The sequence below is a fragment of the Micrasema longulum genome, unplaced genomic scaffold (genome assembly GCF_059751315.1).
Source record: "Micrasema longulum isolate JH-2025_06_02 unplaced genomic scaffold, ASM5975131v1 h1tg000184l, whole genome shotgun sequence".
Taxonomy (NCBI): Eukaryota; Metazoa; Arthropoda; class Insecta; order Trichoptera; family Brachycentridae; genus Micrasema; species Micrasema longulum.
Genome location: NW_028277389.1, coordinates 238,000 through 262,708, shown reverse-complemented (window position 1 = coordinate 262,708; position 24,709 = coordinate 238,000). Strand labels below are relative to the sequence as shown.

Sequence of the window (24,709 nt, the reverse complement as noted above, 5' to 3'; positions counted from 1 at the left end):
TAAAAATACATATATAGTTTCATTCTACCTTTATTTATAATTTTTACTAGTGACTAGGTTTTGACAGACATCGTCAAATTGGTGGGAGACTAAACAAATTTATATTTTATATACAAGTGCAAGCAGGGGTTGTAAATCATGATTTTATATAGTTATGGGAATAAAAGAGTTCAAATTAAAATAATTTATGCATAAAGTAATAACAATCGCATGAATTTATGTTTGTAATAGATATAAAAAGTAGTATTCTTATAAATAAAACAATAATATGTCCACACATAAATTACTGTTCTTCCCTTCTTTTTTTATGTAATGAAGGTGAAATAAAAAATATACAAATTCTTCAAAAGGCGATGAGGATTATACTAAAAAAAATATCTATTCTAATGTAGAAAGAATGCACAAAGAAATTGGCTTGCTCACAGTAAAGCAACAAATTAAATATAATGTGGCAATTTTTATACATAAAATAATTAAGGGGATGAATAAAATAAAAACAATATTAAAATTTAACCAACAATGTCATACATATGAAACAAGGGGTAAAAAAAGATAAGATTACCAATGAGGAAAAAAACAGGATTTCAAAACTCATTGTACAAGGGACTGAAGCTGTACAATGAGTTAGCTGAAGAAATAAAGAAAATAGAAAAAATCGAAATATTTCAAATTAATTTTAAAAAATATGTTATTGAGAAATTTTTGAAAAAAAAAATGTTATTAAAAGTTTATATTAGTTCTTAAGATGTTATGAACTAACTTAATAAAGCATAAATAAATTAAATAAATAGATAACTTATGGTTACTTTTCCTTTCCAGCGTTGATATAAAAACCAATAATAAATCAGTACAGTATTTTGAGTTTTTCCAAATTTTTGTTGACAAGAACTGGATTCAACCCCCTTGGGAGTTATTAATATTAATATATTACAACAGAGATGAAGAACATTCTAAAAAGGGGAACCTAGGAGCCTAGGTATTTACAGGGTTTATGACCTATCATTGGCTATTTTAAGCGGCCACTTTACGCACCATGTAACAGTTATCATTCTGCCTATGTTTGAACATTTATTAAAACCTTATGACATGAAGTCATAAGCCCTGTAAATGCCTAGACTCCTATATTCTCATCTTTAGAATGTTCTTTAACTCTTTTGTAATATATTGAATTAAATCAATATTCTATGTCGACCTTGCCTGGAATCAAACCCGGGGCCTTAAGTGTTGTGTTTTTGAGAACGTGCCAGTTTTTTTGGAAAGATATTTATAAAAATAACCAAAACAAGAAATCAGTTTCTCATAATATATTTTTTTTTATTTCAGACCCTGGCAACATTCTGCCAAACGCACGCAGAACAGGGGGGCCTAGAAACCAAGACATCGATATGGTGTATTCCTGCCTTCGTAGATTTGAACGCAAGTTCGACATTACCGCCGATTATACATCCGTCATAAACACAACATAACCGTCTTTTCTACAACTCCTTCTATACTTAATTCGTATTCGGAACACTTTGTACCAACTCGAGGAACGCAACATATTTTTTCTTACATCAAAACAAATGAAGATCGAATGTGAAAATATTTTGTACAAAGCGCATTAATCTATGGCGTATTTTAATGAATTTTTTTAAGTAAAAATCTTGTAAATAGCGCATTGTGATTAAAATAATAAGTGTTAAATAATAATCTATTGACTAGTGTCTTGTATTATTAAAGTTAGATTTTTTAATGCAAAATGTGTTAGTTCTTTAAGGGATATTTTAGGGAGTGATTGCGAGACGTAGAGAAGTGTATTTTAGGACTAATGTCATAATACTTCTTCAAAATTTTCGGGAGAGGAGGGGAAGGCAAGATGGCCAAAAAAGGAGACGCTTCCAGCCGTATGATCACAGTTTCTGTAGTTGGACTCTCAGGTGAGAAAACAAAATGTTATTATTATTTTCTTTTTACTAGGAAAAAGACTTTTATTTACACATCAAGCCATGATTGACAGAAGCGATATTTTAAGCCATGTTATTTTTTCTTTTTATTTTTTTACTCCCTTACAGATTCAAAAACTATTCTTACTCGACGAAAGACATATCCTCAACATCCCCAGCAATACAACACAATGATCACTATAGTCCTAAAAATATAGCTTGATTAAAATGACAGCTGCCAAACTAATGTAACTAGTGATGGGTAAATTACTGATCACTGATCATATACCGATCAAATCGATTTTATCAGTTTTTTTCATGCAAACATGAAACTCTGTTTCCGAAAATTGATATAAAAACCCAAAAACAAGCCTATTACAGTGTGTTTAAGACAATTATTTACTAAAAAAATAAGACATTAAATATTTTTTTTTGTGAACAACAACAAATAAATTATCATTTTATTCGATCGATTTACATTGATCAATTTGTCAGATGATCAGTCTTACGCTTCAGGTACCAGTCCAGGGACTATGAAATATTCTAATGTGAAAACATCCTTCTAAATAAATATTTTATATCAACCATGTCGGGAATCAAACCCGTGACCTCTTGCACGGTAGGCAAACGCGCTGAACATTACACCACGAGGCCGTCCACAAACATAGTTTATGTCCTTCAATTGTGCGTTTTAAAATTTAAATAATATAGTGGGTGCGATGGACGCAATCCGACACATTCCGAGCGCAGGCAAGTTTCGGCCAATTTTTGGCCGAAACCGTGGCCGAAACTCATTTTATTAGCCGAAACTTTTTTTACTGGCCGAAACCAAAACACAGTGTTTATAATGGTCACTTAAATCAGCCAATGACAGGTCATAAGCCCTGTAAACCTAGACTTCTTTATATCCTCCCTCTTCTCTAAAAGGTTCTTCATTTCTTTTGTAAAATGTTTATCTTAATAATTCCATAGGAGTTGAAACTCAGCATTTGTCTACAAAAATTTGGACAATCTCAAAATATTGTAGATATTTTTATGTGTCATAAATTTATTTATTTTGTTTTTTTATAGGAACTGAAAAAGAAAAGGGCCAACTGGGAGTAGGCAAGTCGTGCCTCTGCAATAGATTTGTGAGGTCTAAAGCGGATGACTACACTACTGAACACATTTCTGTTCTGAGCCAGGTATGTTTTCTTTAATAAAAAGTGTGATTCTCATACTTATAGAAAATTGTTGTTTTTTTTTTATATTTTAATATTTGAGGGCAAGAGTAATGATAATACGAGGATAGGCTGAAAACTTATGCACACATGCTTGTAGAACGTGAACGAGATGACCTTCAGAAGCGTGCAAAGAACGTGTCGGCTTCATTATTGAACAATTGAGATGCCGTAAAATCATGCAACATGACAACGCTCGTCCACACACCTCGCGCGCAGCTGAACAGGCTTGGCTAAACGTGGAGTTTAAACCGATTCCACACCCTCCCACTCCCCCGATCTTGCGCCTTGCGATTTACTTTTTTTCTTCTACTCATGACGGACCTCTTGGGTAATCATTAAATCTCGGGCGATGGTGAGGTGGCGAGATGGCGAGGTGAAGGCAGCTATCATGTCCTGGAACCGCGAGAAGTCAGAAGAATTTTTCAGTGACGGAATGAAAAAACTTGTTACATGTTAGGTGAAATGCGTCAGGCTTACTGGTGAATATGTTGAAAAATAAATATATGACTTTGAAGCTTAAGAATTGTACTTTAATATACTTTACGCCCGATCTTGCAATTTGTTTTTGTTGATGTTCTACAAGCATGTGTGCATTGCTTTTCAGCTTACCCTCATAATAATCATGCTTTATTTACAAACATAACAATTTCTTAATCTATTTATTCTGTATGCAGATAATTGGTAGAATTCCATATTAAAATTTGGTAAGGTATCCAAAATAAAACACTTTTATTGGATTTAATTCTCCTTTTTTTTAAAAAATATATACGACACGTTTTGTCTTGTTAGGACATTATCAAACTGACTGAAATATTTATAAACTATCTTTAAGTACTAACAATAATTGCTGTTTAATGATATAGGTGTATATTAGTGCTAAGACTTTATGGGGGCATATAACAAGTATTGAGGATTTTTATAAAGACCAAGAAAAGTAAAGTAATTAATGATCAATTAGGGTATATTAAGTGCATTTTATTAGGTACATTATGGGTATATTGGGAAAGCCCTTATATTATTTAAAATATTTGTAGGGGTACAGCTGTAAAGTTGATGTAATAATTTGATTTCAATATTGATTTAATTTACAAACGTTTATTTTGAAAAATAGTTGAAACTTTACATTGGTGTTTTATTGAATTATGTATTTTTATGAAAATCTTTAATTATGAATTAAATCATTTGTTTATGCGTAGATCAAAATAAGCAAAACATGACTACCACTAATCTACAATTAATTAATCTACAAAATTAATTGTCCTTTTTATTATTTACAAATGTGTTTTAATGAATCTGTTTTGGGCCCTATGGCATGGAATGCTCTCCCAGCAGAGGCGCAAGGCTGTCAGAGTGAAGTGATGATTAAACTTCTTAGATTTTCACGGCCGTTAAGATGCACAATAAGTTTTTCTGGGTTATTATGCCGTGTGTCGTTCGTACTTTTTGCCGACGTTTCGGATCGCGTTACAGCGTCCATCATCAGGTCGCTGTAACGTCGGTAAAAAGTACGAACGACACACGGCATAATAACCCAGAAAAACTTATTGTGCAGAGTGAAGTGATGTTTCGGAAAAAACTTAAAACCCACACGTTCTCTAAATCATTTGGATAAATCCATAGCATGTGATAACAAAATATATTTTTTTTCACATTACCAATTTAAAAGCTTCAATTAAATTTAATTATCTATAGAATCACTTTGAAAAGCGCCCTTGAGGTATTATATTACAAAAATGGCGCTATATAAGTTATCTATAATATGAATAATTTCGTAATCCTTCTGACTTTTCTCGTCCTAAACCCAGTAAGCAGTTTTTTGCAATTTTATTCAATTGAATCCGGGTCACGGTTTTACAATGTAAGGGTAACCCATTGAATATTTTGGGGCCCAAAAACCTGAAATTTATTTTCCCAATTTCAGAGTTTCTGGTAGATGTGTACTTTCGCAAAGTCATGTAATAAATATATATTCCCTTTCATTGAATATTAACTCTAGCTATATTTTTCTTTCCAGACGGACTTCAGCGGCCGAGTGGTTAACAATGACCACTTCTTGTATTGGGGCAGCGTCAGCAAAGAACTAGATGACCAGGAAGTCGGCTTCAACATAGTGGAACAAACAGAGTTTGTGGATGACGCTTGCTTCCAACCGTTTAAGGGTAATTACTCCTCAGGTTATTATCACAACATCGCACCTACAAACTATCTGTATTTCTAGTTAAAAAATCCTATTGAAAAATGCATGATGTAAAATCTGACTAGACGACCTCAGAAGTAAAAAAATTATAATTGAATCGTAAAAATAGCTTAAAAATGAGAATTTTAAGTTTTTTTTTTTAATTTTTAGCAACAGGGGGGAAATCATTTTTGAGATGGGATTTTGCAAGTCTAGGCATTTAATGAGCTTATGACTTGTCATTGGCTGGTTTGACATTCACCATTGTTTAAATATCCGCATTTCCTCAACTCTTCCATCTGTTTATTTTCGTGAAGTAAAAGAGCTGAAACCTTTATCTGATGTGGGTGAGGTTCACCTACTATAACTCCCTTACATGGTCAATATAGTGCAGGCAATTGGTAAAATAAACCAAAGTAGGGAAGAAAATGCCGAACACTACTCTAGTGGAACGGAAGGCCTGTTGACTACTGCCAACAGGTCGGCTTCTCCTGAAGAGTTTTAAGTGGTTTCCTCTCCACATGAGCAAATGCTGAGAAGTTCTCGATTGGTCCACATAAGTATATCCTTCCTGATCCTAACAGTTTAGATAAATTTAAAGAAATTTAATTGCAGAAAAATCCACTTTTTTATAAATAAACCTTGTATATTATAAGCAAGGTAAATAATAAAGCAACTCCCATATAAAAAAATATATTTAAAAAAAAAACTATAACTCTCTATGAAATAAAGTCCAGCCTGTCTACTAACATTTGGACATACTCAAAAAATTATTGCTTCTCTAAATAGACACGTTTCATTTCAATTTGTGGTTTTCCTTGCCTTTATTTTCTAACGGACTTTCTTTGTTATCAGACTTGACATTTTTTTAATGGTAGATTTGTAATTGTAGATAAGGTTTATTTAATAGTCATTTAAAAATTGGCCATTGCAAATTCTCACCCCTTTGAATTAAATGATAAAATAATTATACTAATTTAAATGTGAACAATCGATATTTTGTAGGTGCTTTTTTCTGTTGTGATAATACATTTATATTTATTTTTTTATTTAACTGTTGCAAAAATATGAATTGGCAATTGAAATTGGTATAATAATATCTAGAAAATAATATTTTTAAATACAAAAAAATGATGTTTAGTTGATTTTCATGTGTTTGGATGTTATAATGTAAAAATCTGTTTTTTTTTTTTTTTTTTTAGTTAAATTAAATGTTAGTCCAGTCTATGCCAAAGTCGGCCTTGTGGTGTAATGGGCAGCGCGTTAGCCCACCATGCAACAGGTCTCGATGGTTGAAATGAAATATTGTTTTAAAAGGGTGTTTTTACACTAGAATATTTCATAGGCCCTGGACTGGTACTTGAAGCGTAAGACTGATCATTAAGATAAACTGCGATTGGTGTACCAATGCTGTGCCCTATGCATCATTAGGTGCGGAAAGGGAATGATGATGATGCAAAAGTCCAAATTTGCAATATAATCATTAGAGATTATCATCATTATCATTCCATCGACATTGGCTGATCATTTTTATTACATGAAGGCAAGATGATCAGTCTAACGCTTCAGGTGCCAGTCCAAGGACTAAGAAATATTCTAGTGTCAAAACACATTTTTAAATTTATTTATTTAACTGTACAATAAATCACTTTTGCCTATTACAATGTACATAAATTATACTATTAGGTAAAATATATTATATTTTAATATTTGTATCTGATTATTTTTTTACAATGTCTTCTTTGGAATTTTATTATTTATACCTTGTTTTTCTGGATTGTTATTTTATTGTGTCACATGTTATTATTATTTATTTATGTAATTTTTATTGTTAATTATTATGGCTTAGCACGGGCACAGCCTAAAAAGCCCTTATAAGTTCATTAATAGTTATACAAGTGTAATTTTGATTGAATGAATAATTAAATAAATTATAAAAACATGTTAAAAAAAAATCACAATTGACTGTTAAGGTCCAACATATAGTACATAAAAACAATAGTAAACAATGACGAATAAGTCACTAATACACATTATTTTATTATTTAGGCTTTTACATGTTTTACATACATACATACAAAAAAAAAGACAGACATGCATTTTACAAAGAAGTAGCAAAAAATATATAAATGATTTTTAGAAGAAAAAGAAAAATATCATCTTTTCATATTAGTATAAAAGTGGAAAGAACAGAAGTGCATTTTTAAATATGAAGACAGGAATGCATTTTGTACAAAAAAAGGAGCAAAAATAAACTTGAATTAAGAAGAGAAAGAGAAAAAAAAAAAAATAAAAAAAATAATTACATATTAGTAGAAAATATATGAGGATACATAAAAATACATACATATGTTGTAGTGAAGAACAGGAGTACATTTTTGCGTATAGGTTGTATTAAAATAATCTTAAAATTAGAAGAAGTTAGAAAAATACTTTTTTAGAATACATATATAAGTCAATAAACAGTAAACAATTGAAATCAACATAGTATTATTTAGGTATTACAATTTGAAGATAGTAAATTGATACACTGCCTTTTAAAATTCAAAAGTGTTATATTAAATATATCTACGTCATTTGCGTATTCATTTGCAAATGTATGAATTCTCCTTATTGGCGAGTGTGCACTGTAGTTTGTTGTAGATACATTTACATATAATAGTTTATTAAATCGGGTAACATTATGAGACATAGTTAGAGAGGAAGTGTCTAAAACTGGCTATCCCAGCATGGAAAAGATCCACCTCTGTCGGTAGGCTGTTCAACAGACCAATCATTCTCCCCACAGGCATCATCAACGGTAAATTTATCCTGCGTTCAGGAAGAACAAATGGTCTGAGTTGCCTAGCTTTTAAATAGATAAATAAATAAATATTTCATGTCGATCATATTGGGAATCGAATTTTGCATACTATGCAAACGCGCTGACCATTTTACCACGAGACGGTAAAACATTTGAGATATTGATATTAAATCTTTAAAACTAATATTTCTAATCTATTTAAGTTGCTACTAAACAAGCTTCGTAATGTAGTGAAAAAATCTTGTCTAATTACGCACATTTAATACGACCTTTCCAGGGATTGAAACTGGGACCTTAGGCATGGTAAGCAAAAGCTCTGCGAAAAGCACCACGAGTCGGACTAATCTCCTCTCGATTTCCTTATTCAGGATTTTTATCCAAGAGTAGCTATCGAGTGGAAAACATTAGTAAATTATTATGGTTCTATTTAACACAGAACTGTATTATTTTTGTAATTTAAAAAAATATCATTTACAAGTAAAATTAAACAACTTTTTTCTGTGCAATTTTTTTTTTTAAATTTACCGACCGCCTTTAAAGCTACACAAGGTTCTATATCAAAGTATAATAATACAAAACCGGTGGGTAAAAAAATAAAAAATAATTTGTTCAACATAAAGTTGTTTTATTTTAATTATTTATTTATTTTTACATAAAGGGCATAAATTGCCTTTAATATATACATTGAACATGAATATGAAAAAAAAAAAAAACACATGTACGTATATAAATACATAATAACTATAATAGTAACATGTAAATATACATAAGTAACCGAAAATATAATTGAAATAAAAGCAAAAAAGGAAAACATTTTTAAACATAAAGAAATGTTTAAGGATTATAATGCGAGAGAAAAAAATAAATCAGACTCATTTTATAACTATCAAGTCCAGAACCAAATATATCAGCTTTATCCTCATACTGATTATCATATCTGTGGAGCCTAGAGATAGGCGAGTGCATGTGATAGTTGGTCCTAGAACTTAATTGAATTGTAACGAATAATTACAAAGCTAGTGCTTCAAATATTAATTTGATATTTTTTATAAGTTGCTAGAACTTCTCGTCCATGCGCTTTTTAGCTGCAAGACGCATAGTAATATTAGCCTTTATATTTTTCAAATGAAATAAACTATGAAATTATTTCTAACTTTATATTTCAACTATAAATAAGGTCTAGGTTTCCAACCGCCATGTGTTCTTTAGCTGCAGGGCATGTTGTAATCTAGATTCTGTCAAAGCTAATATTCTAAAGCATTCAGAATACCACCCCTGGAAACAGTAATTTATTTTTCAAATGTAATCTGGGGCACGGCCTCGGTCGGCTCATCGGATGGTTATTATAAGGTCCGTGACAACTGACCAAGACGCATAATCTTGAAATTGCTTTGATGATACTTAGATTCGTTGATTTACTAGCTGGCGGCAAGACGGAGCCGTACTACAAGCGATGCGCCGCCCTTCGACTCCAGTCGGCCGAGAAGCTCATGTACGTGTGCAAGAACCAGCTCGGCATAGAGAAGGAGTATGAGCAGCGGTTGCTGCCGGATGGGAGGCTCGCCATCGATGGCTTCCTGTGCGTGTACGACGTCAGCCACGTGCCGGGACGCTCTTGGGAAAAACAGGTAAAATCATCATCATCAAGCCCTCATCTTCACCCGGTAGTGCATAGAGCACCGCATTGTTGTAGAAAATATTCGTCCAGGGATCTAGTTCTATTTCACAAACAGATCTGTATTCTACATCCACCAAGGGATAGACTACTCTATGTTAACACTATCATAATGTGATTTATTGATTTACTAGCTTTTTTTATAGTTTATTTGGAAAAATTAAACATTACAATTAAATGTAATTGTTTTATTTATTTATTTAAACGCCTTTTAGGCTTTTACATGTTTTACATACATATATACAAATAAAGACAGACATGTATTCTACACAAAAGTAGCAAAAAAAATATATAAATGATTTTTAGAAGAAAAAGAAAAATATTAAAAATATCATCTTTACATATTAGTATAAAAGTGGAAAGAACAGAAGTACATTTTTAAATATGAAGACAGAAATGCATTTTACACAAAAAAAGAGCAATAGCAGATAGATAATACATACATATAATGCAGTGGAGAACAGGAGTACATTTTTTCGTATAGGTTATATTAAAATAATCTTAAAATTAGAAGAATTTAGAAAAATACTAATTTATAATACGGATATAAGTCAATAAATGGTAAACAATTGAAATCAACAAAGTATTATTTAGGTATTGCAATTTGTAGATAGTAAATTGATACACTGCCTTTTAAAATTCAAAAGTGTTATATTAAATATTTATTTATTTTATTTATTTATTTATTATCATTATATTACATACACAAAATTATAATTTATGTAAATTTGCTTTGACTGTCTAACTAGGGTTATTTACCCCGTTCTAAGACAGTCAAAAAATATAAAAAACAGTAATCAATTTATAGAAACAGTTATAAAGATACAGGACAAAGTAAAAAATGGAGTAAAAACATGGTAAAAAATGTAGTAAAAACATAGTAAAATGTAATAAAAACATAGTAAAATTGTATCAAAAACATAGTAAAAATGTAGTAAAAACAAAAAAATATGTAGTAAAAACATAGTAAAAATGTAGTAAAAAACGTAGCAAAAAAAAAAATTATAAAAACAAAGTAATAAATGCAGTGAAAACATAGTAAAAAACCATGAAAATATATAAATATGTCTATAAAAATATTTTGAAACTCAGTAAAATGCGAAATAAGAAATATATCTATGTCATTTGCGTATTCTGATTTTATATATTATGTTTGAAGAGTGCACGGCTAAAACGGGCTCTTCACATTTTTTATATTTTCGAGATATTATTGTCTTGTTTTTCTTCTGAATGAGTTTGATAAAATAAAATATTAAAAACTAGCAAATTTTGGCTCCCTGTATTATAAATGTAGGAAATAAGTATGGGGTCAAGGCTGGCAAATTGCGAAGATTGCCGCAATGAGCTCTTTTTCTGTCAGTTCAAGAAAGGAGTTGTTTTAAAATTTATAAAGTAGACGTAATGTTTCTTTTTTCTCTGTGATTGAAAAACATATATTACGTTAATTGAAAACCTATTTTGTTAGGTAAATTAATCCAGCCCACAAATAAGGTTGGTATTCTTCATTTTGGTCACCTGTAAAATTATGTATTTGCTAATGAGCCCATTCATGCCATGTACCCTTCATATATTGGCATTTCCCATAACGTTAAAGAAAAAAAAATAGTCTATCATAATGCGGAGTGACATCCTAAAATAATGTCATTTCTATTTAGTAAATATTCCTAAAATTACAAACACAATAAAAAATAAATGGTTTTCTCAATGAGTACCATTTAAAAAAGAATTGTAATTGTTATAAAAAAACTTGGTAATAATCGAGATGTCTCTTTCCCCCAGTCGGAGTTGGTGAGCGGCATCCTCAGCAATGTGCTGAAGACCAAGAAGCCCGTGGTGCTGGTAACCACGAAGCACGACGAGGCAGCCGAGCGCGGCGTGCGCGCGGCCGAGCGCCTGCTGAGCTCGCGCCGCGAGTGGCGTGCCGCTGTGCCGCTCGTGGAGACCTCCAGCCACCTGGGGATCAACGTGGACCACGCCTTCCTGCTGCTCGCGCAGATGGTCGAGCGCGCCAAGACCAGGCTCAAGGTAGGCCGGAGACAACATTTACACTCTTACAGCGTTTGAATGTTTATTACCCTATGTTAATGTGTTAGTGCCTTTTGATGAACCATGTCAATATGTATACAAATTCCCTTTGTATAATTAGGCACACTAAAATGGTTGAAGATGTTGCACCTGTCAGAGAATGGTAAGTAAATATTAGATTGACATCTTTATTTCATCCAATATGTGAGAATGAGACTTTGGCCAATAGATGGCGTCGAAGTTGTGGAGTTGACAGGTACATCGCACTTTGGCAATGATTTATATGAAAACTTTTTGTTACTCACACATAAAGCAGAGGGTATTAATGATTTGAATGGACTCTTCTTTAATCTTTTCTAAACTGAGCCACGATTACAATGCACGTCAAGACCATGCTCAAGATATGCCAAAGATAGCCGCAACACATCACCCAAGATTTGTTCCTCAAAATTTATGAAACATATGTTTGTCCACTCCTGGAGTATGCCTACCAAATCTGGAGTCCCTATTTAAAAAAAGACATAGAGCTGTTGGAGATAGTCCAGAGAAGAGCTAGAGAACTAAAATGGTAGTTTCTCTAAGAAATAAATCATACGAGGACCGCTTAAGGGAGCTCGGGTTAAGTTCACTGGAAAAGCGGAGGCAGTGTGGTGACTTGATCTTAACTCAGCAATATAATGTACCCAAGTTGAAATCAATGTTCGCTATGAATGAAAACCGCCATCTCAGAGGTCATTCATTGAAACTCAACACTACCTCCTTCTCATCCAACCTTAGGAAGAACTTCCTGACGACCCGAGTTGTGGAGAAATGGAATGGCCTTCCCGAGAAAGTGATTGGTGCTAGTTCAGTGAATGTTAACTAGATGCACACAGCAATGTATAATGTTTAATAACCATGTACACTTGATATACACGCATCAGCTTAATGGCTGCTAGTGCATTATTAGTAATAATAATAATAACACACTCGAATGTTAGCTTCAATTATCTATAAAATAAATTTTAATTTTCTGTACGAAAATGTGTATATTTGTGTGAAAATTTTAAGTATTTGTTGTGTTTTTTGAAATTGTGTAAATATACAGTCGAACTTGGTTATAACACTTATAGAAATAGCGAAATCTCAGATGTAATGAGGAAACATTAGTTGACATATGATTTTCTCCGTACATGAATACCGAACAAAGATATTTTTAACAATTAGTTATTTTAGTTGATATTACTTATCATGTTTACGATGACAATTAGGTTAGTTAGATTAATTACGTTTTTCTTTTATTATTTTGTTAACTATACTAAATAACTAATTTAAGGCATGTTTCATTGTACTTAATGTAAAATGTTTCCCTCGGCACGGGACACTTTTTTATTCTGTACAAAAAATAATAATTTTTTACATGTTTAAAACCAGCATTTTCATCATCCGCCCCGACACTGTTCTTGCTGCCTCACCTTTTTGAATTCTACCACAGATCCATTGAGAACACCAATTCAAGGGAGATTTTTCCGCTTTTCAGGTTTGCAGCTATCAGGAAGCGCTTGGCAGAAGAAAGGACCAGCTGGACGGAGTCACAGAAGCCTTCCAGCAACTCATCAGAACGCATGTCACTGACCATAGGTATGTTTAGGAGCATAAAGATGTTTTAAATTGAAAAATTAAGCATTTGTGTTCCTTTCGTTCATCCAAATATTAAAATTTAGGGGGCGTTTCTGAATGAGATGTGACTAACCCAATACTAGAAAATGGTGATTTCCAGTTGTAGAAAAGTAGAGTTTAAACCGCGGATACTACCATTTTTATTCTTATTGCGAGCGGTGTAATTTCAAAGTTTTGGTGGGTTTTTTGGTTTGATAGTTTACCAACAAATTTTCCTCTTTGTATTGGCGGCCTCCGTGGTGTAGTGGTCAAGACGCTCGACTCACGCACGGAAGGTTCCGGGTTCGATTCTCGGTGAGAACACAAAAATTAAAAAATGTGATTTTTCTCAAGCCTGGTTGTTCTGTAATGTAATTCACACTGTAATTAAATGAAAAAGCAAATAAAAATTGACTGTTTATTCTCTCCCCAGGGAAACGTGGGCCATGGCCTCCCGGCGGCTGGGCTCGCGCGCCGAGTGGGCGGCGCTGGGCGGCGCGCTGGGCGAGGACGCGCTGCGCCGCCTGCTGGGCCGCCACGCGCGCGCGCTGCGAGACCGCCGCCTGCAGGAGCGCCTGCGCCGCCACCTGCTGCGCCTGCCGCACGCGCTGCGCGGCCTGCGCCTCGACACGCACGCGGGGTAAGGCAATACTAATAGTTAGGGAATTCAACACACTCTGGGTCCACCTACAGGAGCGCCTACAGCATGCCTCGACACGCACCGCTTTATTCCCGTTTAGTAATAGGTTTTCTTGACCTGTTGTGATGCAGTAAATTTTCTTCGATGGCGCTAAAACCTTGGCTTTCTTCAACTTTTGCTTCCAACTCCGTCTGTCCTCAGCTGTCGTTTTCCAATTTGCAACTTGTAGAAGTACCTGCGTACCTACTGGATTTCGTATTAAAAGTGAGATGTATTTACTTATTTATTTATAATTTATTAAGTTAGTTTATTACGTCTCAAGATCTAATACAAACATTTCATTACATTACATTTATTTATTTTATTTTATAAACATAAATGGCAAATCTACCTTTTACAAACATTTATAATATTAACATATTTGGCTTAATATATATATTTTTTTAAAACATGAATTACCTTATACCCAAGATTTATATAAAAAAAATTAAACCAAAATTATACAAGATTTATATTTAAAAAATTAATCTAAAAATTATACAGCATATTCAGTAGAAAGTTTAAATAATAAAACATTCTACAGTAAAACAACAAGAAAATCATAAGTACTGTTTCACACAGCTAGGCAAAGTAAACAAAAAACTGTATATATATATATATATATATAGAAATGCATGAATTAATAAATATAATTACCATTTACCATCTTTGAAAAAGTTCAAAAGGTTGTTTCTCATTCTTATTTAATGTAACAATTTATCGAAATCACATTTAAAATTGATCTTAAATAAATTAAGGCTATCTATTGATTTCATTTATTCATGTACCTCATTATCGAGTTATGGTTCCGTGGCCAGTGTCACGGACTCACGGCTCGAAGGTCCGTGGTTCGAATCCCATTCCCCAACTTGATTCCCATTTTCTAATAGTTGCGCTGCATGAATCTTTACCTCATCCTTCCTCCTCAGCCTAAATCTTCCAATCCTTCATCTATCCCCTCGATTTGGTTATGATTCTCTTGTGATGCAGTAAATAATTGAATTAATTACCAACTTCAGATTTTTTCTTATCTTTTTTAGAAATGACTTGAGCCGCGTAGTCAGGCAGATCCGTTCACATCCGGAAGCAGGTCGGTACTTCCTGGAGTCAGATGTATCCTGGACAGAAGAAGCTCTCTCCGGGGGATCAGAAGATGATGAAGAGGAGATTCTGGAAGATGGGGACGACGGAGAAAAGGTTAATAACATATTTTTAATGCTATTCACCATTATCTGCCTATTCGTCACATGAGCCTACATAAAATACAAGACTTAATTTCTGTATCTCAGAGGCAGACGGATGCAAATCCAGAATTTGATGCAATGACATTTTTTTTTTATTTTTTTTTATTTAAATATTAAAGTAGGGCACACATATCATACATATTGTTATGCGTGTTCTAATAATAACATTGAAAATATATTTAATTTATAAATTGTTTATCACATATGTCTTGACCATTATTTTAAATTTTGATATGTTTTTTTCTTCATAAATATTTTTTTCCATTTCGTAATACTTTTTAATTGCTTTAAATAAAATTGAATTTTGTGACTTTGCCTTTTTCCTAAATGGAAGTCTAATTTTGTTCTTTTCTCTAGTATTGTGATCGTGTTCATGCTGGTTCCGATCAATTTTTTTCAAAAATTCTGTTTTTATATTAGAGTTTATAATTTTATGAACAAATATCATTGTATTGTAAAATATTCTTTGTTTATATGTTAATAATTTCATTTCATTTACCATCGACTTTACTCTCGTATATCTGTTTTTTTTCAAAATGATTCTAAAGGCTTTATTTTGTAATACAGTTAGTTTATCTATGTTTTCTTTGTTTGATAAAAATAAAATGCTACTACAGTAGTTAACGTGTGGTTCAATAATTGCTTTGTAAATAGTTTTGCAGGAGTCCTTATCAATAAATCTTCTGATCCTTCCCAAAATTGATATTTTTTTTGCAATCTTATTTATTACCATCTTAGCGTTTTGGTGAAATGTAAGTTTTGAATCCAACATTACACCTAAATATTTAATTTTCGATTTTCATATCCGGTTTATGATCATGTCCATTGATTTTTTATAAATGTAAGTCTTAAAATGAAAGAACCAATGTATTAAGGTACTGAAAATACAAATTAATGCCATAAATTATTAGAATTCATTCAGAGGAAGTATATTATTTAGGCTTTTTGTTAGCATTTGCAGTTGTATTTTGCTATAACTGGCCTAAATTGTATAATTATTTTTACAAATTATGGAAAATAGATCATTAAACAGGATACGTATGTGTTAAATTTTTTTTTTTTAAATACATGCATTTTAAAACATGTCAAGATTTTTTTAGCACGGTCTTAAAGAGTTAATATGGTACTGTATTAGCATTCTTATTCCAGCATATCTAGATCATTTTTGTTACATGGAAGGTAAGATGATCAGCTTTCCGCTTCAGATCAATAAACAATAAAATATATTGCGTTGCAGAACCACCTTCAAAACCAATTGCATGCCTACCCTGCTGAGAATCGAACCTAGGACATCAAGCATTGAAGGCAAACACGACATCCACCACATCACGATGCAGACTTAACCCCACTTGATTTCCTTTTTCATGATTTTTATGAAAGTAGTCATTGGGTTCAAAAAAGCACTCGTTCAGGGTTCTGGTGCAATTTCACATACATAACACTATTCCTCATCCCCCCCGACAGGAGAAAGCCACATCTATTTTTTTAAAAGAAACCTAATTATGTATTTTCGTTTAACTGGATCGTTGTTTTCCACAGCCATTAATACCGATGGATGTTTTGGATACTCCAGAAGCCGCTGCAATATTCCGCACCTATCTCCAGGACTCTCAGCAAGAACAGAGAACGATAGAGTAAGTAATAGAGAATTTGAAATGAAGAATATGTTATTTTTATTTTCAAAAAATATTCCTTTAAATTGCAAATCTTTGCTTTTTCTCACCATAGAAAATGGCTAAATAAGCTACAGTTTTCTAAAAGAGCGATGCTGTAATCTATCGGCCTTCATGTACGCCGTATGCCGTCATTAAAATATCTCTAAAAACTAGATAGTGCAAGTTTCTTAAAGAGCGATTGTGAGCAGAACGTCAAACAGCAAGCTATCGTAGTTGATCGCACCACTGCCCGTTGGCAGATCAAAATTGGTCTGGTTCGCGGGATGCGTTATCTTTATCTACTTTGCCACTGAACCCTAATACAACGAATGCAATTTCCACACTTGTACTGGGATTCTGACACCTTATCGTTTGAAACTTCTCTCGTGGCATTAAGGATCAGATCAGATAAGATCCTGTGGTCAGGATAGAGGAGCACTTGGACATGGTTATTACATGACACAGTGAATTAAGTGAGTTATTGATCGCAAAAATAACTTTTTTTGATCGCGGTGAGAATATCAAAAGCACGTGCACACTGACAGTTCGGTTATTATTTTGTTCTTTTGTTCTATACATTTGAATAATGTAAAATATAGGATATGTTGGGCCGGAGACAAAAATGCTGTACCTACCCACAGTAAGCATCGCAACATCTTAACCAGGGCTCAGTAGGCAGCAAATAAATCCAACGTGTAACACACATACATTAAATGTGGCGTAACCAGTAGTGGTATTATGCGCCTTACTTATAAACCTTCTATAGTCACACCTAGGCACAGTGGATAAGAATACCATCCTTAGTCTACCACTATAATAAAGATAGTATTCCCATCCTTATTCCAACAATATGCCTAGGCGTAACTTTATACCAGGTTTATAAGTAAGACCCAAACAGTTAAGGAATGTTTTTTTCTCGTGTAGTGGTGAACATTTTTGTGTCTGAAAAGATGAAATTTTGTTTGATTTTGCAAGAAATTTAAAAAAAAAAATCAAATTTGCACTAAACTTTGTAGCCAGATTTTTAAACATCGCACTCTCCTCCAAACGATAGTTTTCCACTTCCGATGGCTCCTTATAGGTATCTACTAATATTTTAATTTGTACTTTTATTATCAAAATAATCATTATTTTACATTGAAATTTCTTTAGAGATTGAAATAATTATCTCATTCGGTTCAAAAGTTATCGTGTTCTGGAAAATGCACAATCACAAAATCTTGTTTCTTGATCATTTTGTTCAATGTTACCCCCGTGGTTTATCCTTTAAGGTACAGATATATATACAGGTTCTCTATCTCTTTTGAAATATCTGTCGATACTCTTGATTCCTGGCTGCAGGGGCTTTAAAACGAGTCACCAGAGTCGGTCAAAATTATAAATAAAATATAAATGAAACTGAATAGGTACGTATTTTTATTATTATAATATTAATATTGGATATTTCATGCAGCGAATTCAATTTTACTTTATAGACAATTGAAGATAATTCGCTTAACTTCCCAAATCGTGGTCCTGCGCCCTGGACCGGATATTTTTTCTGGCACCGCTTTCTTAGGAAACCATAGCTTTAGCATAGAAAAAAAATGGCTGTCTTATCTCCATTCGATTTTCCCTTTCAGGATTTCAATTTGAAAAATCCACCGAGTTGAAAACACTTATCTAGGATTCTGGTTCTATTTCACACACATAATTTTCATCCATACGGACACAGAGTAATCTTTTAACCTTTCATTGACTGTCTTAAAAACGCCCACGCGTTACAGTCCTGTGTAGTCACTTCACATTAAAAAAGTAAGAGATTTAAAAAGGGAAAAATATAATATTTATAGAGAATGGCTTTAATTAACCATAATTTAATTCAAAGATGATAATATTTCAAATCTAACTGCTGAAAACATGAAAAAACCATTGGGTATCGCTAACGACTCAGGCAAAACGTGCTTACGCGCCTACTTCCCGAGAGCTACTAAATAGCTAGTACTGGACTACGTGACTGACTGCGACGGACGTAAATTCTTTACTCTTTTCTTCATACGCAACAATGGGAAACATTGGTATACTGTGTACTGAGTATAATTTATCCCCGATTTCCGATAAAATGCTTTTTTTTTTGCCTAATAAGTACTTATTATTTAATAACAAATTATTTCAGTCGATACGTAAATGTGTAATGGAGGAATACTGAAAATCTAAACCCAATGTTTATTATATTTATAAAGATATTATAGTTATTAGACGCAATGTGTACTAGCTACACATCACCGGGGAGGGTGGGTTAATGAAATGGAAATAATTGTTAGATTAATGTATTGTTCTGTCACAGATGGGGTCGCCAGTTCAAGAAGCTTCTCGAAGACACTCGCTACGTGACGCCCGGGAAACGACTGTCCGAGGTGCGGGTTTTCTTCCTCGGACGGGAATGCTTTGAGGCACTCAGCGAACGCGAACAGAACGCCATCTACCATCAGCACCAAAAGGACCTGCATCACGCTGCCAAAGTTAACTTTCAGGTAAAAATCTCATTGTCCAGTTAAACTTAGAAATCACATCTTTCAATTTTCATGTATTTAAAAAAATGTACGTATTGGGTGGGCTGATAAAAAATTTCATTTCATTCAAGGACAATATATTATTACACAGCTGTCAAAATTCTAACAAATAGGGAAACATCACTTTTTTTTACAATTTCAATGTAATGAGGGTCTACGAATGAAATAGGCCACTAGGCCACACGCCTAATACGTCACGATTCATGTTAATTTCAAACTTTATTTATTTATTTATTTAGTTCTATGTAACATAGTCTAATATATATTTACAACACAATATTTACATCTATACTAATTCTAACATTATTTATCACTAATATACACTTAGTATCCTAATTTATAATATTAACTGTTTCATATGTACATTTTCATTAATTAAATTCACTATTTACACTATAACTATATACTACCTAATATTTTTCACATATATACTTTTTACATTTAATTTTAAATATATTTACATTAATTTCATTTTTTATGCTTTCTGGCATTTCTTCAAATAGTTTTATTCCCTTGTACATAAGGCAGTTCTGGGACATTGCTTTTGATTTCTTTTCTAGTCTTATATTTTTAGATCCTCTTGTTGCATAGTTATGAAAGAACTCATTATTTTTTAGTTTATTTTGAAAATATCTCGGAACTATTCCTTTAATAATTTTGTTTATTTCATTGGCAACATTGAATTTGATTCTTTGATCAATTGTCTAATATCTAGAAGTTGAATCATTTTCTTCTTTGTAACCGTTAAAATTTTGTATAGAACATCATCACGAAAATTGACGTCACAATTATCAATATCACAATTATCAATATCAAATATACAAATATCGCGGCCTCCGTGGTGTAGTGGTCAAGACGCTTGACTCACGCACGGAAGGTTCCGGGTTCGATTCCCGGTGAGAACACAAAAAATTAAAATTTGATTTTTCTCAAGCCTGGTTGTTCTGTAATGTAAATTACCACTGTAATTGGGCATCCTGGCCTGTTGTGGTGCAAAAAAAATAATTAAATTAATGCCTTACATGTTGCGTTTTTTTTTCATTTTATTTTTAAAGTTATGTATGAAAACATTTCTCCACAATATCCATATTGATTTTGAAAATACACCGAATTTTTCTTAATCCATTTCATATATTTTTATCCGTATTTGTAGTATGTGATATTTCCCTGTTACAGTGAATTTGGACTTTGTGAGAGCATTTGCAGAATGTAATTATAAAATTACTCTTTCAAAATTTATAGAAAGTTACATATCATTTTGCAGTTATAATATTATTGAAACTTATAATATAATAAATCAAACACTGATTATAATATTATAATACCTATTATAATATTATTGATATATTTTCTACATCAATTATATAAAGTTATAAAACTATAAAGCTTCATTAATTATCTCACGACACATGCATGTACGTCAATAAATACTTACTTTGTTATTTTTTTCCAAAATTCAAAAATATAAAACACTTAGCCTTGCCCTTAACTATTGGTTTTTCCCTCAATTATGATTAATGTACATGCTATAGTTCATAACACTATTTTTATGTTTACTTAAGTACCTTGAATTATATAACTATTATAAGGACATTCAATCCATCTAATCTTCACATTTGTTTGAAAATGCCCTAACAAGGCGAAACAATTGTCGAGAATTTTTTGTTTTTATATTTGTAAAAATAAAATAAAGTGTTAAGTAGACTCAAATCAGTGTTTGATTTCTTTTATTATAAGTTTAAATATGGAGTTCTACAAAATAAACACCAAATCTATCAATAATATTATTGTTTTGATATTTTGTACATATTAAATGTGTACGCAATCAAATCTCAATGTAAAGATATTTCTGTACTCATAGTAAAAAATATTATTATGGGTCCTTGGCACGGGTTATTTTTGGTTTTATATTTAAAAATGAAACAAATTTCCAAATGCCAGGTGTACATTTCTAAATAATCTCAATATTTTTAGGAATTACTTTTGGAGCACGCTGATTTGTTTTACCACCTGAAGAGCTTATTTCCCTCGGGAGCTATAACACAGGATCACATCAAAGAAATCAATGAAGTTATTCAGGACGACTTCAGGTAATAATAATTCAACTATTACGAAACATTTCTTATAGAAAAAACAAATTAATTCTTCTTTTTCATCTCGCTCAGTGCTAAACATCAGGGTGTATCATATGCCTTCTTTCCTCCCGGTCCTGAGCCAAGTTGATGGTTCGAAATAGGATAGAATCCTTTTTCAGTTACTAACCCTTAGAATTTTTTTGGTGGGAGCCACCCCCCCGAAATAAAAATACGCTTCAGCTCCTATGGCGGAAGTCACCTGCCCGAGCTTATTGTCATGTAAAAGCGCGTAAACTTACTTTTTTTTTACATATTTCAATAATCAATCAGGCTACTTTTTATAAAAAAATAAATATTCCATCCGGATTTTATTTATTGTTATACCACAAAACGAATTAATTAATGTAGGTTAAGTGTGAATAATCTACGCAATTTATAAGATCCTGCTGACGAGTTGTATGTATGCAACTCAGCAGGACTTTAATTTAAGACTATTTTGTAAATATTTTAAATTAACCCGTTTCTACCTATCATGGGAGCGAAGCCGCAAATGAAACCAAGTTTAATTAATATAAATGAACAGAACAATAAATTGTTTTTATAATTTTTCATAGTAGAGTCGATCGAGAGTTTCAAAGAGTTTATAACAACCACAGAAATAGCGAGATCTCAGATGTAATGGGGAAGCATTAGTTGACATTTTAGTTTGTGGTTTTTTTTTGTTTTTGTTTCAATAAAAAGAAATATTAGCATTCTTATAATTTACCCAAATATTTCAATTGTGGTGGCCATTTTCAACGAGTTGTAATTAACTCACTATTAGAAAATGGAAATCAAGTTGGGGTAGAGTGGGGTTCGAACCTCGGACCTCTGGTTCTTGAGTCCGCAACACTAGCCACGGGACCACAACCCGATTATAAAAGTTTTCTCCATTCACTTTTATAACGAGCTTCTTCTCGGACATACTGAACAAAAATATTGTCAACAGCTGAGCAAAAATTCTACAATGTTTAAAACATCATTGTCGAAATAAGAACCTGAGTAATAAAATCCAAATGGGGGACTAACTTATTACCAATGCCGCTAGGCGTTTGGATCGGTTTACTTTCATAATACTATGTAAGTGTCTAAGTACCTAATTGGTGTTTTCGTCGACAACATTGACAAAGTATCACACGCATGGTTGAAATTGCGTGTAAAAAATACAAGCTTTGTGAACTAAGTAAGCACAGGCTCGGCACCTCATTACAATTTACAACTTCTTTTGTAGTTTATGAATGTAATTTATGTTCTATGGTCAACGCATCATGAACATTACAAGTGGGTGATGTCAGATAAGTTAAAACCTAACCCTCAAATTGTAAACATGACTACTAACAAGCCGAAGCGTTTCAATTTGCGAAAAAGTGGCAATTATTTGTAAAATAGAACGCGGCACGAAATATATTGAAGTGTGTAAAAAGTTTTCTCTATCCATTGTCAACATTGTGAAAAAATACTAATGTTTATTTATCTCAATTTGAAATTTAGAAACTGGTATGTTTGTAAGCATTTATTATAATTTTCAATAGTGACAATATGCAATGGCGATTGGATTAAAAAAAACTTTTCTCTGGTGTAACGAGTAATGCTTATAACGAGCAAATTCAGTCGGTCCCGTCTTCCTCGTAATAACCAAGTTTGACTACCTACACTTTTTACATGAAATGTATCTCAATACTTCAGATTCAAGATCCTCGATAAAGCGGAGCAGGACAGGAAGCTGGTCCTGTTTCAACACCTGGGCTTCATACACTGCCCCCTTCCCGAACACTGCCCGGCCCTCCCTAACTGCGCCGACCAAATGGCTGTCACAACACTTTCCCAGCAGCTCGGGTAAGAAAATTATAATCTATTTTCAATGGTAGAAAATACACAAAACCGCTCATTTATTTCAATCATCTCGTTCAAAAAAATAAAAGTACAGTGTCTGTTTGGTCAGCTCAATGCCCTTCAGGCATTGTACAGTGATAACGGCGGGAATTAGATTTTAGTGGACTGTATGGATATTGTTACTCACTTTAAAGTTCTTCCGATTGTTTCTTATATGGAGCACTTCATTATTGCTATAGCACGGATACCGGTATCGTGTAAATGATGGTAAACTGTATAATTTAGGCTGTTTATATAACACTAAACTTAACTTTGTACGAAATGTACTGACGCAGGATATGATAAAGATTTATCAGAGAGACAACTTTTCACATGTGATTTTCTCACAGGACGGTAGAAGAACAAGAATTTGAAATAGGAAGGATTTGGGTAGGAACAGGATATTTAGTCTTATTTGAGTTGCCAGTATAGAAAATGTAAATTCAGTACTTAACAGTGTCTGTCTTGGAAACCAACACAGTAAAAAGATTTCAGGTCTATAAAAACATACTACTTTCAACAATATGAGATGTGGCTAGTAACGCAACGATGCATCTATTTGTTACTCATATTGTTTATATTTATTGAATATTTTATGTTTTTTTTTTAAAGGGAATAACCCGATAAGCCTCTATTTTAGAGGCTTGTCAACAGATGGTAAAGAGAGGATATAGAAGGAAGTTATGAAAAATACATACACAGACATATTTCTTGAATTTTTCTGCAATTATACCAACTCCAATTTACAGGGTTCAATCCCAAGAAAAACTTTATTTCCAGCAGGGTAGTTTCAGACTGGAATAAATTGCCTAGTTGTCCAGTCCATTTAGGTCAACCAGTTGAAAAAATGTTTGGATGCTTTTTTGAAGGAAGAAGAATGGAGACAAAAAGGAGTACACGAGTTATAGGAGCACCAGCAAATGCTGCCTGTCTATTACAAATAATAATAAAAAGAAATTATTAAATTAAGAAAAATAATTGTAAAAATTAGCGGGAATTAGGAATCTTACCCACGACGTCAGTTTCACAGTTGGGTGCTTAACCAAGTGCCACAATGCCTGTCAATACATATACGATTTGGTTATAATGTATTCGCCGAGGAATACATTATGGGCCTTACTTATAAATCGG

General features: G+C 32.7%; 1 protein-coding gene across 1 annotated transcript in view; it reads left to right on the top strand.

The window, feature by feature from the left end:
• The window catches only part of RhoGAPp190 (Rho GTPase-activating protein 190), a 70,512-nt gene that overhangs the window by 3,994 nt on the left and 41,809 nt on the right, over positions 1–24,709 (top strand). The window contains 12 exon segments of the mRNA XM_088243060.1: positions 1,324–1,916; positions 2,994–3,106; positions 5,160–5,304; positions 9,547–9,752; positions 11,579–11,824; positions 13,344–13,444; positions 13,896–14,102; positions 15,182–15,338; positions 16,925–17,019; positions 19,367–19,553; positions 21,567–21,682; positions 23,393–23,542. Coding sequence (XP_088099186.1) covers positions 1,856–1,916; positions 2,994–3,106; positions 5,160–5,304; positions 9,547–9,752; positions 11,579–11,824; positions 13,344–13,444; positions 13,896–14,102; positions 15,182–15,338; positions 16,925–17,019; positions 19,367–19,553; positions 21,567–21,682; positions 23,393–23,542 — 1,784 coding nt within the window. The 5' untranslated portion in view covers positions 1,324–1,855.